The 17,214-nt window shown below is 42.8% G+C and overlaps 1 protein-coding gene across 6 annotated transcripts; it reads right to left on the bottom strand.

The window, feature by feature from the left end:
• Positions 1-14,629, bottom strand: ncoa5 (nuclear receptor coactivator 5). 6 transcript variants are annotated; one of them, XM_010880721.5, is made up of 11 exons: positions 14,498-14,627; positions 9,438-9,723; positions 7,231-7,338; positions 6,048-6,114; positions 4,520-4,765; positions 4,286-4,407; positions 3,852-3,981; positions 3,372-3,571; positions 1,720-1,924; positions 1,480-1,565; positions 1-1,382 (listed from the first exon to the last, which is right to left on the bottom strand). In XM_010880721.5, exons 2-11 carry the CDS (start codon positions 9,604-9,606, stop codon positions 700-702), a joined length of 2,016 nt encoding a protein of 671 aa, XP_010879023.3. In that variant the 5' UTR covers positions 9,607-9,723; positions 14,498-14,627; the 3' UTR covers positions 1-699. The 6 variants fall into 6 exon arrangements, with proteins under 6 accessions (XP_010879023.3, XP_010879022.3, XP_010879025.3 ...); XM_010880720.5 differs by having other exon boundaries at positions 3,372-3,574; positions 14,498-14,626; XM_010880723.5 differs by having other exon boundaries at positions 4,292-4,407; positions 14,498-14,625.
• Between the last annotated feature and the right edge of the window lie 2,585 nt (positions 14,630-17,214).

Genomic DNA, 17,214 nt, shown 5'->3' with positions numbered 1-17,214 from the left:
TCACATTGAAACGTTTATTTTAGGAGCACTGCTAGTATTTACAATCACACAAAGTTGTAAAAAAGTTTTGCTGTGTAGAACTGTCACAGGCCAACATTTGAGGAGCATTTGTTCCGCCAATTACGTTGCAAAAAAACATTGTTTCCGTGACAGATTCCCTTAAAATCTCATTTCCTTCCACTGGAAGAGATTTTGCAACAGAACTTTTGGAATGAATAAACCCCATATCGTCCTAACAAGATCGTGGGTGAGAAACAAGTTAATCAGAATCCTTAATATCTTCAGACATGCAATTAAGTTTTTACAACAATATACTAACCAGAAAGAAAAAAAGAATGTTACAACTGAAAAAGTCTGACTTTCAAATAATCTTAATAACCGAGGAACAATACATAGATAAAAACTAATCTTTAAAAACATTTTCTAATGCAAAATTAAAATAATAAACCCAAAATACAGTCTACATCAGTGGTTTGTCATTCCAAGCCTTGGGACCCTGAGCACTGCTGTTTGTTTTATTATGGCAGTCAAATCCGAAACCGATTTAGACTCGGGAAAACCAGGCTCAATAAGGGAACTAGCGGCATTCCTGGTCCCCAGGCTGAGAGCTGAGAAGCACTGGTCTACATCATTTTAATTGTGGAACATCAGTTTAACAGAAGCCAAATCGGCGACTCAATCGCATCGTAGCGGGAATCATCAGTAATGACGGGGATACATTGACATGGGGGGAGGTTGCCCCATTCCCATGCCCTGGCCCATGCCCTGGCCCATGCCCTGACCCATGCCCTGACCCATGCCCTGACCCATGCCCTGACCCATGCCCTGACCCATGCCCTGGCTAGGCCGAGAGGAAGGGGCACTCCCGGCATTCACCAGGTGGTTGAGAGAGGGTCCACTCTGAATGAGCGTGTCCAGGGCTTTCTGGACGCTGGGGTTGTCAAAGTTAATGCCGGCCCCACCTGAACCGGGCAGCCTCTGCCCGCCCTGGGGAGCAGCCATGCGGCCCGGGGGTGAACCGTAACTCTGCGGGCCGAGGGGGGCCACCGGGCCGGGGCGCATGGGAGCCCGAGGGACTTGGGACACTGCGGTGGCCATGTTGGATGAGGCGGAGGACATCGGGAGGCCCCCGGCCTGGCCGCCCATGGAGGAGCCATAGGCCTGAGGCGCCATGGAGGAGCTGGAGGCGGAGGCAGACGCTCCGGCGCCACTGTTAAACAGGCTGAGGATCTTGGCCTGCAGCTCCTGCTGGTGGTTCGCGGCGGCATTGGGGTTCTGCGTTGGGGGCATGCCCATGTGGGCGCCGTGTGGAGGCGGCGCGTGGGCAGTAGAAGGCATCTGGGGGGGGGTCTCATGGACGCCAGCCGTCACGGTAGGATGCACTGTTTCAGAGGGAGGAAACGATCAGTTCACCTCAAGGCTGCAAAAGCGTCGTGTAGCGGCGAAGCAGAGTTCAGGGCAACGTCGACGACACCTTACCTGCAAGAGGGTCGGCTCGTACAATTCGTTCTTTCTTGACCCTCAAATACTCTATAAGACTGTCCATCTCCTCTGGAGTCAAGTACCTGAGATATGAAAGACAGAAATCTTATTTTGTTCAACACACACTTAGAGAATACCATAGTCATGTACAACAACCTCCAAGGAAAACAGGTTTGGAGAAAAGACAAAGGGGAAGGGCCGTTTAACAGTGAAATGGACATGAGAAGACAGACTGACCGGCACTCAGACAGCAGAGTAATGGCAGGCAGTAGGGTGACTGGGTGGCCCTCCCTCTCGTGTTCCCTCATCAACACATCGTCAGCCATCTTGGCAGCCTTCTGAGCGATTTCCTCACGCTCCTTCTCACGATGCTCCACCTTAAAGGAGTCGTAGTTGAGAGCCACGAGGACCATGGCGTCCTCCATGGGCATGTTGCGATGCTCTGAACGTTAAAGAGAAAATACATTAGCTGTAAGATATAGGGCCACGACTACTGCAGAAAGTGACAAGCACGGGTTTCTTCTTGTTGATGTATATCGAGTTCACAACTCTGTCCAAGAATTGGTTGGCAAGGACTCTTCGGCTCAATTGAATAATTAAAGTGACAAATTAGGGTACACAAAACAAGTATATTAGCTAGACACCCAGGCAAATTGCAGAGCATGCAATGTCTATAGCTAGACTTTTAACCAGCCTGAGAAGTCACTAAAAGCCCAATCACCTGGATCCAAAAAAGAAGGCATTCTGACAAAGGGAAAGACCAGTCTCTTTTGCAACTAATTACTACCTTAAAACATGACCCCAAGGTGCGGACAATTTTGAATGAGGGTCAAGAAAAGAAAATCACAAAGTTGGCGTACAGACCACATACTTCTACAGGGAAAATTCAGGACCCTGGGAATGAGGCTCTTAACCTTTTCACGCGTAAGTTTCAAATATTCCTTACCAACCCCCCAGCGTGAGTTTTTTTGCTAGTGACTTCAGTACTCTGCAGCATTTGAACTCACGCCAGCATTTGAACAGTCACCTTGCTAGGTAAGGAACACTACACAACACTTGCAAGCTTCTCTCGTTGACTCAAATTCTAAGATCTGCAAAAGTTGGTTGATTTATAACTGTAGCTAGCTAGAAAACGTCAGCTAACCGCTAGCAAACATCAGCAACCCGCTAGCTAACAAATCGTGACCAGTAATTTATTGCAGTGAAAACAAATAAACTATATAAAATGTATACAACGTGTAACGTAACTTCTAGAAAGTTTTTGCAATGGTTTTGATCGGTAGTAGTTGCTAATATTCGATTTTTGTGTATTAGTGTTGGCTGTCTGTTGGTACGTAAGTAACACTTCTTGTCCCGATTTGAATGCTTTCTACCTGGTTAATATCATTGTAATTGTTTCAAGACAATACTATCTGGAAATAAAGTTATAAACACTGTTTGAGCTAAATGTGAGTAAATAATAGCACGGTTTTACCACCCATTGTTACGTTACTTGTAGCTAGGCATGCTAATGGTGCGTTCTAAACATGACGTTCTAATCACACCAATGTGATGGTACGCTTCAGGGACCACTCTGGCCTGATCACACAGGTGTGACCGTACGCGTCCAATGGTTAATAGAGATTAGCACAAATGCACTTTCGGGTGCCATTCTTACATCCAGTCGGAAGGAACCGGCCAACTAGCGTCTGCTCTAAGACATCTGTGGAACCTCCCTGCATGCTAGTAGATGGGACCTTGAGTCATGGTGCAAGTTGGCAACATCCTTCAAACTGCACATAAAATGGATCCACGAGTTCATCTGACTTTGGGGAAGTATAAAAGAAAATACTGAAGTATCCATTCGACCAAAAAGCATGAGGGAAAACCTCCACCGGTACCAGTCCTACCTTGGGGCGTGCCGAAGAGGATGTTGACGGTGCAGGAGCGGTGGACCTGGTGCTGCTGAGTGATGATGATGGCGAAGGGTGTGCGCGCACGGCCCACGTCCTCCAGTGCCTGGGTCAGCGAGACCTCGGTGTTGAGGAAGATCAGGTCCACCACCATCCCCAGGTCGCGCACCTTCCGCCCCACCGTCTCAGCATACTCCCTACAGCAAGGGCAGAGCAGGTAAAGCAGACGCCACTGACAGGACACCACGACGGCAATCAAATCCCACAGGGCACCGCTCACGTTTACAGAAACATCCAGAAACCGGTTGGAATTCCCCCGTGCCAGAATTGAGCTGTGAGCGAAGGGAGCACAACCGGTTCTGAAGGAAGTCACCCTGGCAACATGTCGGACACCCCTGCTCTAGTGGAAGCACAGTCTTCCAATAAAACGCAAACACAGGTGAAGTTGCGCGCGAAGGGTTAATTGTAAATACTTACTTCTGCGCCTTGTTGACGACGATGACCGAGCAGTCGACAGGGCGCTCCCGGTCATACTGCCGCTGGACTTCCTCGTAGTATTGCCGGTACAGCTCGTTTCGGCGCCGCTCCTCTAACCGCACACGGTCCTCTGAAAGACACAAGACTTCAGCATCCAGCACGACTGAGGGTAATTGGCGCAGAGACGACAACTTGCAAACTAAGACCATTTATCTTCACCGGAGTAAGGGACTCGGGAATAAAAAAATACAATTAAACCCAGTGCAACCACAACAGAAAACAGCCAAACAACAAACACAGACATACACATTTCATGTACTAGCTCAGAGTACTTAAAAACTATTCCAGAAAAAGCAGAGCATGTTAGCAGTCAGGGATCAAGATAGAACAGAGCCAAAACTACGGGTATGTGTTTTAGAGTAGAATGTTACTACCTTTACCTTCTGGTTCTCGTCGGCCATTCCATGGATCCCTGTACGGGTCTCTGTATGGGTCTTCCTTCTTGCGGTGGTGCTCCTCGGCACCCCCACGGTAATACCGATCATAACCCTCCCCTCTGTAAGACAACCACAAACCACTGTCGGTCAAAAACTGCAATGCGGAAATCACGTCAACGGTGTAATCAGAAAAGGCTCCGCCGGGTGGCACTGTGCCCGTGCGGTGGTCACCTGAAGGCCGGCTCTCCACGAGGTTCACCCCTGGGATCCTTCTCCCTGCCCTCAGAGGAGCGGTAGCGGTCATAGCCGGGGTCTCGTGGATCGTGATGATCCCTAGGGTGACTTGGCCGAGGCTCACGACCGGACTCCCGCGAGTGCTCTCGGCTAGCCCGGTGGTCACGGGAGTCGCGCCCGTGCGCAGGCGAGCGAGAGCGAGGCCGGGGCTCCCTGCCGTCCCCGTAACCAATGTACGGCTCTCTGGAAGAACAAAAAGAAAAGCCTTAGCGGAAAATTGCAGGTAAAGATGTGGTTAGTTTAACATCTTTGTCATGTGAGAAGTAGTCAGCCAATAGAATTTATTCAATACTCCGTAATCGCAATGAATAAGGAGGAAAATTACCCTTTCAAGGGCTCCACAAATAATGACTTGCCTTGTCATTGGTTTCCATAGACACTGTTGGAAAACACCAACTGACATTTATCACAAGAGACCGATGGGCGGGGAGGTTTGAACGCAACGACTGCAAGTCGCAGAAGAGGCTTCTCTGCACTGGAAAGCTTTTCCATAAAATACAGGTCTTTTCCATAAAATACATCCAGAGAGCTCAAAATATTAAAACGTATCATAGCCCTTTCAGACATCAGGTTTGTAAATTTGAAGTGATCTGATATTTAAAAATAACATGTCCCACGTCAGAACCTGCCTTTGGCCTGTTTAAGAAATCGCGAGAAGTCTCCCCTAGCAATCAACAATAAATATCAGCGTGCATAACAACAGGAAACACGAGACAAAAAGAATTACCACACATTTAAATAATATTCTTTATTGTCTAATAAAATTTTGTTCAATGAAAATTTCAACCTATTTAACTTTCTCAGAAACAAGCAAACTAGACTGAAATTAAGCTGAGATACGAACGAAAACCAATTAAATTACGCGATGAGTAGCGCAAGCGTGATACAAAGCCAGAAAGAGATTGGCTATAACGATTTAGCATACAAGTCAAACGTTTTCCCAATGATAAACTTAGCAGACGCAGACCTGGCAACATCTATTAAGGGCTTATCCACACCAAAAGGCCCTGTAATTCCCATTGCATTCCCAAGTGCATTAACGGTTTATTACCATGCTTCTAACAACACAGCTGAGCGCGAGCTGATTGCGTCGTTGAGGCATGGCGTGGGTAGTGTTTGAGCCTGTTCATTGGTCCAATGAAACAAGGCAACGCAGGCACCAGTGATATTATGCTACTTTTTCTTCCGCCTTTGAAAAGAACGAGGCATTTTTCCTAATAGATTTTAATATATCAGCCATTAAGAAAACTGAAAATTATGAAACAGACACCTTGAGACAACTAAATTCAGAATATTTTTTTATTTCAACTTTTTAGATACTTTTCCACTGAGCAGAACGCTGAGAAACTTTAACCAAGCGGTTTTGTTTGCCAATTTGTTTTGAGGCAAATTACTTAAGAAAAATTATTTTACCAGAGAAGCTGAAACGTTGTCATTTCTTCACAGCCCCTTAGGGTTACTTTACCTTCTTGGAGGGCTCGGCCGGGATTGAGCTTTATTCTGTCGTTGTCGCTCCGCTGCCATATTTATAGCTGAAAATAAACCAATCAAAACGTTCAACATGACAATTACAGTTATTTACTCAATGAAGCGAAAGGGTTTTTTTGTGCCATGAAATGTAACCCCGCGATTACTTTCTCGATCCATCAAATTTTGATCAAGATTTCCAAGCATGAAAATCCAAACTGTACAAAAAAGCAAAATTGGACGAGAAGGCGATACGTTCCAAGTTCTTTACAAGGCCTCCCTTGTAAAATTGCATAAAACGCTGAATGGGGCTTTTGCAGAGGATCAATTCCTTTGGACGAAAGAATTACAGGACCCTGCAGTATGCACAGGCTCAGCTACTAAAATAATGTTGAGCTGCAAAGTTCAAATGATCGAACAGTCAGTGAGAACATTAATATTTCACTGACGGCAAACAAATCACTTGGGCTTCCATTCTTAAAAATTGTGAAGTCGGATCAAAACAGCAACAAATATCTGTTCAAAAAATATCCTTCGTTACACAGACATAACAGTTTCAAGTTTTAAGAATTTATTTTGTTTCACTTCAAATGTTGGGCTATAATGTTATGTAAACATCAATGGTAAAATGAAGGATTACACACTGATGTTACACTTGCATTGTAATGCAAGATAACTTAAAAATTCTAAATTGTGACTTGTTCATTACTAAACTCGGACAAGAATATGGCTGGCTAGTTAAAACAAATTCCTGAGTATTAAGAATATTGCTCCAACAAAGGAGCCAACATTTTAGTTGTCCAACATTTAATCCTGATGTGGCCTGCGCCACAGATTATTAGCGCAGCATGCGTTTCAATTGGCTAGCCTCACCATGTGTATTGATTGGCCAGTGCAGCGTGTTCTAGAGAATACTAACACAGCTGCTTCGCGGCACTCCACAAGCAATTACAAAACATGCCAAACTTTTCAACCAAGAAAACCAGCAGAGGTAAGAAATCTGCAGTTGAACTGGACATTCTTGTCCTTGCCAGTGGCCAAAAAGGATGTTACTCCACAAGTTATTCAAATGATCTGCAATGAGTTTCATATCATACCAGGTTCTCTGCATTGACTGAATGGTTTCTCTCGTCTTTAAGACTGTTAGCCGGACAGTCAGGTCTCGCACAGGGAACTCTTACCTATTTTATACCCTTTATAAAGGCGACCATTGTGTCCCGCCTTCGCAGCCTCTGCGTCCTCAACGCGTTCAAACTGCACAAATCCGTACCCATGGAACAAGGACAGGGCTGGAAAGAGGAACATGTTTGTTGTTTTTCATATTCGTTAAGAAATACTCAGGAGACGGTTTTTGCTTTACTTTTAATCATTTCTTGAAATATCAAAGCTGTAGTTTTTAAGAGGTAGTATACGGGAAGCTACAGTGGGTATGGGATGTCACCAAACCCTTCCATAAGGTACTTGTTTTGCTTCCTTACAGCTGGAATCCTCTCATTTACAAGCAGTGACCACAATACCCAAATGGAATAAAAACTAAAATACCCAATTTGGATAAGTGAACACCCCACCCCTCCCATTAGAACTGCAATTGTAAACTTGCTGAGATAAAACCAACCACCTTCCAGATGACAAAAATCAAGAGAATTGTCTTCAATCTGTGAGCAATTCTACTCTGATTAGTACACAATAAAAAAGCAGTTCACTGGACTCCACTGCCAAGTTGTGCAATTCAAAGCAAAGAACCCACTAGGGGTGGAAATGCACTTTCAAAAGATCATGTTGTGAAAGGGATGGATATAAAACAATTTCAAAGGCTTAATCTATCCCTTGGAGCACAGCTAAGACCATCATGACCAAGTGGAATGGCATATGGCACCACCCAGACCGGGCATAGATCAGGCCGTCTCTCCAAACTGGACAACCAGACAAGGATCAGACAAATCAGAAAGACTACAAAGAACCCAATAGCAGCTTGGAAGGAGGTGCAGGCTTTTATGGCAAATTTCCAACAATATCACAAGCGCTACACAAATCAGGCCTCAATGGAAGGATGGCAAGAAAAAGAAAAACAACACTAGTCAAAAAACAAATGGCAAGCCTCGTTCGAGCTTTACCAAAAAGCACAATGTAGATTCGGAGGCCAAGTCGCAAAATGTGCTGTGGTCAGATGGGACCCAACGGAAACGTTCTTGCCTGAACGCCAAACGCAGTCAGACCAAAACGAATTACATCGTTCCACCCAAAGACCACCATACTTACAGCAAAGCATGGCAGTGGAAGCATCCTGTTGTGTGGGGTGTTTCTCTTCAGCAGGGACTGGATGGACAGTGCAAATCGCAGTCAGATTCTTGAGAAGCTTTAGACCTCTGCCAGAAATTTGAAAGTGAGAAGACATGGACCCAAGGCAACCAAACAGTGGCGGTAGGACAAGATGAATATCCTTGAGTGGCCCAGTCGCCGCCCCGACCTAAATCCCATCAAGAATCAGTGCAATGACTTGAGTGCAGTCCATAAGCAATCACCACGCAATTTGACTGAGCTTGAACAATTCTGCAAGGAAGAATGGTTAAATATGGCAAAGTCTAGGGGCGCAAAGTTAGCAGACTTTCAGAGAGATTAAAGGCTGTAATTCAAGCAAAAGGTGGTTCCACCAAGCATTAACTCAGGGGAGTATTCATTCATCCAATTAGGATATTTTACAAGTTGAAATGTAATGAATTTCAAGAGGTTTTAGAATTTTATTTTCACTTGGATATTGTGGATTTCAGCGTGCAAATAAAGCTGGAAAAATACATTGTGATTTCATTTCAGGCTGTGAGGCAACAAAAGGTGAACATTTTGAAAGGGAGTGGTGAATTTCTATACCCACAACAAGCACTCAAATAGCAACAAAAAAAATATTCAGAATTATGTTCAAGGTTACAAAACAAAATGTTTTAACTCTGGGGTGTCAGGAGTAGGTCAAAACATTCCACAGGTAGTGTTAAATGTACTTTGTAACGAGTAAACCCAAATTGAGAGCGTAGACATCGATCTACACTTATTCAGGCGTTATCTAGCTTGCTAATATACACAAAAAATCATAGACATTCACAAACGATGGATACGGCACTTTCGCTAAGTAAATAAAATTAAGCGATGGACTGAATACAGCCCCCAGAACGAGAAGAGACTGACACCCCTGATTTATGGCCACAATCCGCAATTTAATTTGGCACTAATTTCCTTTGGGTCAGTTGATTTAGGCTACTGCATTGTAACCCAAAACATTACAAAGACAAAGTCTGCATACATTTCTTCATTTGACTTAAAATTCTAAAGACGAATGATGCTCAAAAATTGAGGATGAAAATGTGTATTCTTCCTAGTAGATAGCGTAAGTACTAACCATGAATCTTCCCATAGCCACTGAACAGATTCTCCATATCCTTCTTGTCCATGAGCGATGTAGGCAAATTCCCCACAAAAATCCTCCTCTCCAAATCGCGGGGATTTTGGCTGTTGGTGCACGAGCGAACAGAGCCAGACGGCGATCCGCTGCGGCTTCTGTGAGACATGGCGCTACTAGGCTAGATCCCAAGTGGTGTCCCTTTCGTTGATTAAAAAAATGTCAGGGGGGGGCAGGGGGTGTAATGTTCAATTTCACGTGTGCTCGGAAGTTGTTATCCAAGGTCCTAAACATATCAGCGTAGGAACAAAGGAAAAAGAGAAGAGAAATCCAATGGATGAAATGTTTCAGCAAAGCAGAGCTGCAAATAGGCTTAGGGTTCACCTATGGAAAACAGATTCCAACGAAATCCGGACACGAGTCATTCCTCACCCTATGACGCATCAGTTAATTTTCAGCAAGCTTTAATCCATAGCAGTTGACACGATTAAGGCTAGAATTTGTTAAATATTAGAAGGCTACATTTTCTATCCCCATGTCTGCACTGACATTGTTTAATTTGTAATTAATGTCGGGATAGATAACTCACAATAAATTATTACTTGGCTAGTGTGTTATATTTGGCAATGCACCTTTGTTATTGGAGCACAGAAAAGAAATATGCATTAATTTTAACTGTCATGAAATGGGTGGCACCAAGTTTAGTCACAAAAAAAAAAGCTCTCTTTTTTACATTTATGATGATTAAATTAAGGTTTGATTTAAACAAATATATAAAAAAAACTTTGCCCCAGAAACTAAATTTTAAAACTAGTAGGTAAGCTTCGTACTGGGGGGGGGGGGTGTATTACTGTCCATCATGCAGGCTAAACACGGTAGAACCAAAATGTAAAAATACTGTGGACATCATATGGATGGGCTAAAACAAAGAATACCTTTGAGTTCATTAATTGTTGAAATGAACGAAACATTTCAAATTTTACTTGAAAAATCTTTCACAGATTGACACTTCGAAAATAAATATAGCAAAGACGTTCTACATCACAGCTGAAAATTGTAAGTCATTTATACATGGCCAATGACTATAAATCCAAACAAATGCGCAGACCTATGAAATTTCATTCATCAAGGTTCTGCTCCTAGAACTAAATATCTATAGAGCATCTGACCTGGAGTAAGGCCAAAAATAAACTTATATACTTAATAAACACGTACTGTAAAACCATTGGCATTGAGTGCAGGTGTAAACATGGACTCCAGGGAGCTCCTACCATTTTCATGGATGGGAAATGGTAAAAACCTGGGATTTTACAGCATTTAAATGGAATGCAGGTACTTTTGGTTGGCCTCATCAAATTGCCCACATACTTTCTGTCCAAGAAACTCCGTCCAACTCGACTAAATTCCAAATTTTCTGGTCATCCACTAGCAGTTAGAGAAAACTGAGGAACAAATAATTACATACCAAAACAATCTGTCAACCCACAAAAGTAGAAGTTCACAAAAAGGACAGACACCCATTTTCAGATAACATCTGAAACCCTACCTTAAAAAACGTTAGGCTGTATAGTCTAAAATGATGAAAAACTGAACGTATTTTGTCATCAATACAACAGAATGTGAGTGGTTCTATAGTTATTAGCCTAAACTTCACCCAGAAGGACAAAAACAGTACATTTAAGGGATAAAAACCAACACTCTGTATATTACCAAGGAAATAATGGAAGACAACAGGAAGAGTACAGCAGAGTTCCTTCACAGGGTTCATTCCTTCAAGGTAATGAGCAGAACAGAGGTGCTTATCCAGCATATTCCACCATTATAAAACATTCAAACTTTGTTTAGATTTACATGTTTATTATGATTTCCTATATTTTGGTTACTACAGACGCAATCCAAATGATTGTTTGGTTAGATTTGTATATATATATATATATAGGACATATCGAACCAATGACTGGGCCACAAATGGTGCAAATAAAACAGGAGAAAGCATACACTAATAAAACATGTACATGGAAACAAAAACCTGTCATTACTACCAGTAAATGGACGCTTATGTTGATTGTGCAAGTCAAGCATTTGTCCAATGTGTGAATATATATGGTCAGTTCAGACAAGAGAAGGTCAGTACCAGTTTGTACAGTGATTGAATAGAGCCCCAAAACATAGAAATAATCAAACGAACGCCTGGGTGACGTATGCAGCAACCAAAACATGAAACCCACGACTACTTGCTTGATGAGAACTGAAATAAGCAGGATAAACTCCATAAATGTCTGTGTTTATCGCCATCAAAATGTAACGATTTGGTAGCCTGTTATTCTGGATTAGGGGCGTTGTATCGGTCACAAAGACATACAACTGTCCTGTATACCAGGATTGAATACGCATTCTAAAACTGACTAGAAAATCAGCAACATGTATTCAGCAATACTGTGACAATATTTTGCATGTAGATTTAGGATCTGACAAAGTTGCAGGACAGAGAAAATATATATTTTTCTATTTGAAGTTTCTCTCACACTAGAAATGGCTGGAGACCTCAGAGTTGGTTACCCTCCCTAATGGCCACTGCATTGGGCACACGCCAGGAAATCCTCTTATGAACAATACTTACCTTAGTCAGTAAACTGACTTGCTAGATTTACTCTTCTTAGCTACAAATGGAAACCAAGCCACTGGTCAAGGGAAGTTAACGTTTCTTACTAGTCTTTAAGATTATAGTAACTGACACCATATCAAAATGAGCATTGGTGAGAAGATCTTCAGTCATGGCCATGCCTTAGCGACAGCTACATCCTGTTTACACTTTACATTACATGCATTCCCAACTGGACGCGCACAAGCAATTTTTTCCCACCAATTTAAATATCAAAAACTCTGAACCAAGTGTTTTGTGGAGGGGCCAATGGGTTTTGCACCTTTTTCCCCCCATTGTGCAAGTAGAAACTGATTCCTACTCCAAAATCGGGATTACGAACACAGGTAAAACCTACGTAAATGCATGTTATACAGTATTAACTGTTACCAGTAGTAGGCTAATAATTGATGGCATTGAAATGAAAAGCTAGAGGACACCTATGCTCTTAGCTAAAAGCCAGCTATTAACAATACCTGTGTGAACATATGAGGCAGCCACTATCTAGGGTTGCCACCTGTCCCGGTTTTACCGGGATTGTCCTTGTTTTTAATAACATGTCCCAGGAAATGTATCCACTCTCCCGGGACACTGAATGTCCCGGTTTTCGAAAGGCTACGTGAATGTGTATGTTCAGTTCACTATTTTCACACTTGAAATAGCCTATGCATTGTGCACAGAGTGGTCGGTGTCTCGTGTGTATGTAGAATGCGTTATCATTGGCTCTGGGATGGGTGTGTCGTGTGACGTAGGCTACGTCATCTAGTGCGTCTGTCTTCTTGGCAGCTAGCCAGTTACTACAGGCGGCAAATTGAAGCAGTGAAGAATATTTTACGTTTTTTTTAGTGTTAACATGGGTGGCGAGACGGAGGACGAAGATGACAGCGTGTTCACAAAGACTGACAAGCCAGTAAAAAAGAAAATGAAACGATCGACCTACTTTAATAATGACTGGATGAAAAATGACAATTACTCTACATGGCTAAAGCCAACACCAGGCGATCCACTATATGCTACCTGCTCCGTGTGCTCAGTTAAAATTCTGGTTAAACATGAAGGCAAAACTGCTTTGGATGACCATGCTAAAACGAAGAAACATCAGAGTCTATTTCTTTAGCAAAGGGGAAGCAAAAGCAAGCACAAGCACCAGTATCTAAGCAATCAGGTAAGCTATAAGTTAATTAAGATAAGTGTGAGAATACTTGAGATGTTTAAAATATTAACGAGTCACGACTATGGACAATCTTACTGCACAAAGGCCAATTTTGTCTTGTGGGTCTTATGTCTAATGGACATTTTCACTTGTGAGCAAAGCGGTAGGTCAGGTCATCGCAATGTCCAGGTTTTTTTATCAGACATAAGTGGCAACCCTACTCTTATCCCATAGTAGGCTATAAATACTACTAACCAGTTGCTTTCATGTAATCTTTTTTTGCTGGATCCTTGTAGTATTTTGAGGCCGGATCATATATAATTGTATTTCGACAAATTCCAAAATTATTATTTCCTCGTCCATCTCCAGCACTCACGTTTGCGTTGATAACAAGAAACCGGAAATATGCTGGTTGTGAAAACCAATGAGGAGATTCGAAAGGCACGCCAAGTTGACGAGAGTACGTTAAGGCAAAATAAATGTAAGCGTTAATGGATCTTCAGCAGAATGTTGACTTGGAGGCATACAACAATGTATTTCTTTACTAGAATGACTAAAACCACAGATAAGGGAAACCAATATGGTTTCTAAATAACTTTGCCTAATTCTTATTCGTTTATATTTTAGTGTCCCCGGTTGGGGTCAACCAATGAGTGGGACTTGCAGTGCGTCCAGTGTCACAAATAGAACCAAGTTATATTTGAGCGCTGGACATCGCAGACTCTCCTTGACGCGCGCGAGCTACGTAGATAGAACCACTGAGTAACTTGGAAGTTTACAATTATTTTGCAGCGCTCGCGCACGCGACGCGCCCAGTGGGGAATTGCATGTTAGCCATCGTCCAACATACTACAATACAACACTGAATGCCAAACTAAAGAACATGATGTAGCAACACTACTTACTGGCTAGAATAAAAAAAGCGAAAAATCAGTTTCCTCCAACACTACTAAACTCACAGGTTTAGATAAATCGCCCGGTAAATACACATGGAAAACAGATGTTTTGTTTTACGCACACATAATTTGATACTTCACGGCAGCTGAATGAATTAAACATCGGTGTAGGCCTAGTAAATCGTGTCATAGCTAACTATGCACGATGCTAACGAATACCTAATGTTAACGCAACACAGGACGCCATGATGGGTAGCTACTGTAGCTAACTGAACTAGGGAACGTGAGATTAACGGTTGAAAGCCAACTGGTTTCAGTTAATCACGAACGAACACGAGGTAGTTCATTGTAATCAGCATTTTACTCCTACCTTCAACATGAGGGTTTCCAAAACTATCGTCGGTATTTTATTTTCGATTTGCTTGATGCCCTCCAGTAAGGTATTCAGGCCACCTGCCGTTAGAGCTTCGCCACACAATGGCCGATTTGGCTCGTTCTTCGGTGGTTTTTAGTAGTAGCTCGTGTCGTGTTTATTTGTTGTCAACACTGCCATCTGTTGACACGGAGGACTTGTTGGGGGGGGCAAACCACCTACTACTTCTACAACGACATCATATAATGGAAATAGATTCCTGCTCTCTATGTGCTTGCTGTGGTAGATTTCTAATCTAGTCTTAATTCTATGCTTGCATCGTTATGGTGCACGCATACCAGTAATTTAATTACTCATGGATAAGCCAGGTGTCCCTCTGGATGTTAATAGGCCGGGCAGTTAAAACCTGATCATTGTCTCTGTTCCGTAAAGTGGGATGTTACGTATAGATTCTACTCTTTTCACACTTCACCTTTGCCCTTTGCCAAAGTTGATTAAAAAATAGATTATTTAGGAGTGCATCGCGAATTGAGTAACTGAGTATTTTGGAGTAGGTGTTTCCTAACATAAGCCCACCTCCTTTGCTATGTTATGACTGCTCGGCTTCACTCGCCTCCCACTGAAAATGTGTCCAGGCTATCTTGGTGTAATTACACAAATATTTGGTGCACAAGTGAAGGGTTAACAAGAAAAAGAATCGGAGGGTAAACTTGATACTTACACTTTAAATGCAAGGTAAATACATTTAACCTCCGCTATGAATGATGATTCAAACATAACAGGAGAATAAGATGACAAAACAAATGTAACAAATGTATTAACTTCAGACAATGCATCAAAATTTGGGTTTTTTTTCTCCAGAAATCGTCCTTTGAGTTCATGACTAAATTGGTAGTCAGCCATTAAAATGCCTTCATGATTTTTATTTTGTGTCTATTTTTATTTTTTGTCATAACTCCCTTAAAGATAGAAGAGGTTGGTTCTATGACCTCAGAAGCAGATGTGCCTTCGTTCCACAGGCCATCACAGCTGCAAAACCTTCTTTAGAGAGTTGCTTGAACATTTGACTCCCCAGCTGCTATTTCTCCCTAGCCTCTTGATTGGAGTTAAAAACGTTTGTTAAATTCTGTGTCAGGTACTGTTCCTCCCTCCGAATGAATTCTCTCTTCGCTACCTCACTTGTGACCACTACTGCTGCAATCCTCACCTTTCTCCTTGATATGTCCCTCCTTGACAATGTCCTTTAATAGTTAATTATGTTGATCACAAAAATTGTTCCAGTATCCTGTAAAAAAAAACCCTGATGGATGTGTTTTCTCCAGGCCTTGGCTGGCACATCGATTGGGGTGTCATATTTTTTAATAAAAACAGGGTTCAGTCCGGGGCACATTGTGATATTGAATGGTCCAATCCAGCTGGTTCCTTTTTCTGGCTTCCACCCCTGCTAATGACAGGGTCACTTAGAAACAAAACGAATCTGTATTTCAAATCAAATAGCTGGCCTGGCTAAAAAGTTATCTATTGCAAAAGGATCATTAGATCAGTTAAGGTATTTAAAATCCATCTGCTGAAGACTTGTCCCAGGGCAGGCAGATAGCCAGTGGCTCCATCTGGGAGGTCACAGTGGTGCCACAATGGGGACACGCATGCGTAATGCACATCTATGGAAATTAATACAATCATGCCTAATAAGGCCCTACAGGTGTGTAGCAGCTGGGAGGACCACCTTCCAAGCTATAAAATACCCAGCTACACTGGTGTTCGCTGATTCAGCGCTCTACAGGTGTGTTTGATTTAGAACATGCTTCTGCAGTTCTGGGTCGTCTGTGTTTATATGATTTCTTTCGCCAACTGCGCCCGGGCCTGTCTCGTTGGTGGGTTGATCTTCTGCAATATTTGTAGTTTGTCATGCACATGCCTGGCCCCAGTTTGTGCTCCCGTTGCCCTGATAAATCTGCACGTGTTCCTACCCAGCAGTTGGCTACCCTGGTTTTGAGAGTTAAACTGAAGGGTCTCCCCCTGTGGCAGCGTTGTATTTCGGACAGAGGCCTGCTCCTTAACATTGTTGCGACGATGTGCGCCACTGCGGCAACCTGTGTGCAGTCCCTTTATGTGTCAGTTTTGTTAAGCCTTTGACACTTAGGAATCAATGAACACCGATGTAGCTGGGTTTTATGCATAGGTGGTGGTGCTCCAGTTGCTACACACCCGTAGGGCCTTATCAGGTGTTATTATTTGTTTGTTATTTGTTTCTAATCCCTGAACCGACAAGGTGAACACTTTGTTTTGCCTGTGTTGCGCAAGGCACTTAAACGTAAGGGGTAGATAATGTCTGATCTGGGACGTTTTGCTCACGTATACCAGAATGCTAGAGTTTGTCCATGATCTTACACACTTGATTACATACATTCTTTATATTGGAACAAAATTCTAAAGTTGGGCTAAAACGAAAGCATACAAACCAAGATGGAACCAACCTTTTGCGAACACACAGCGCTGTTTGACTACCGCAAATGCATTGTCATGTGACCTGCTCATCACGCGCTCCAGACGTAAAAGGGATCACATGATCATTGGGGTGCGTTCATTCACTAAGCAATACTTTTTATTATGGACATTTATAACACACAGACGCAAACAGGAAGGGATACACCAGAATTGTGTCCAATAGACTATCTGCTTGACGATACGACCCCGGCCTGTTTCGGTCTGTT

The sequence above is a fragment of the Esox lucius genome, chromosome 17 (genome assembly GCF_011004845.1).
Source record: "Esox lucius isolate fEsoLuc1 chromosome 17, fEsoLuc1.pri, whole genome shotgun sequence".
Taxonomy (NCBI): Eukaryota; Metazoa; Chordata; class Actinopteri; order Esociformes; family Esocidae; genus Esox; species Esox lucius.
The sequence above is the reverse complement of the archived record's forward strand: the minus strand, read 5'-3'. Positions and strand labels throughout refer to the sequence as shown.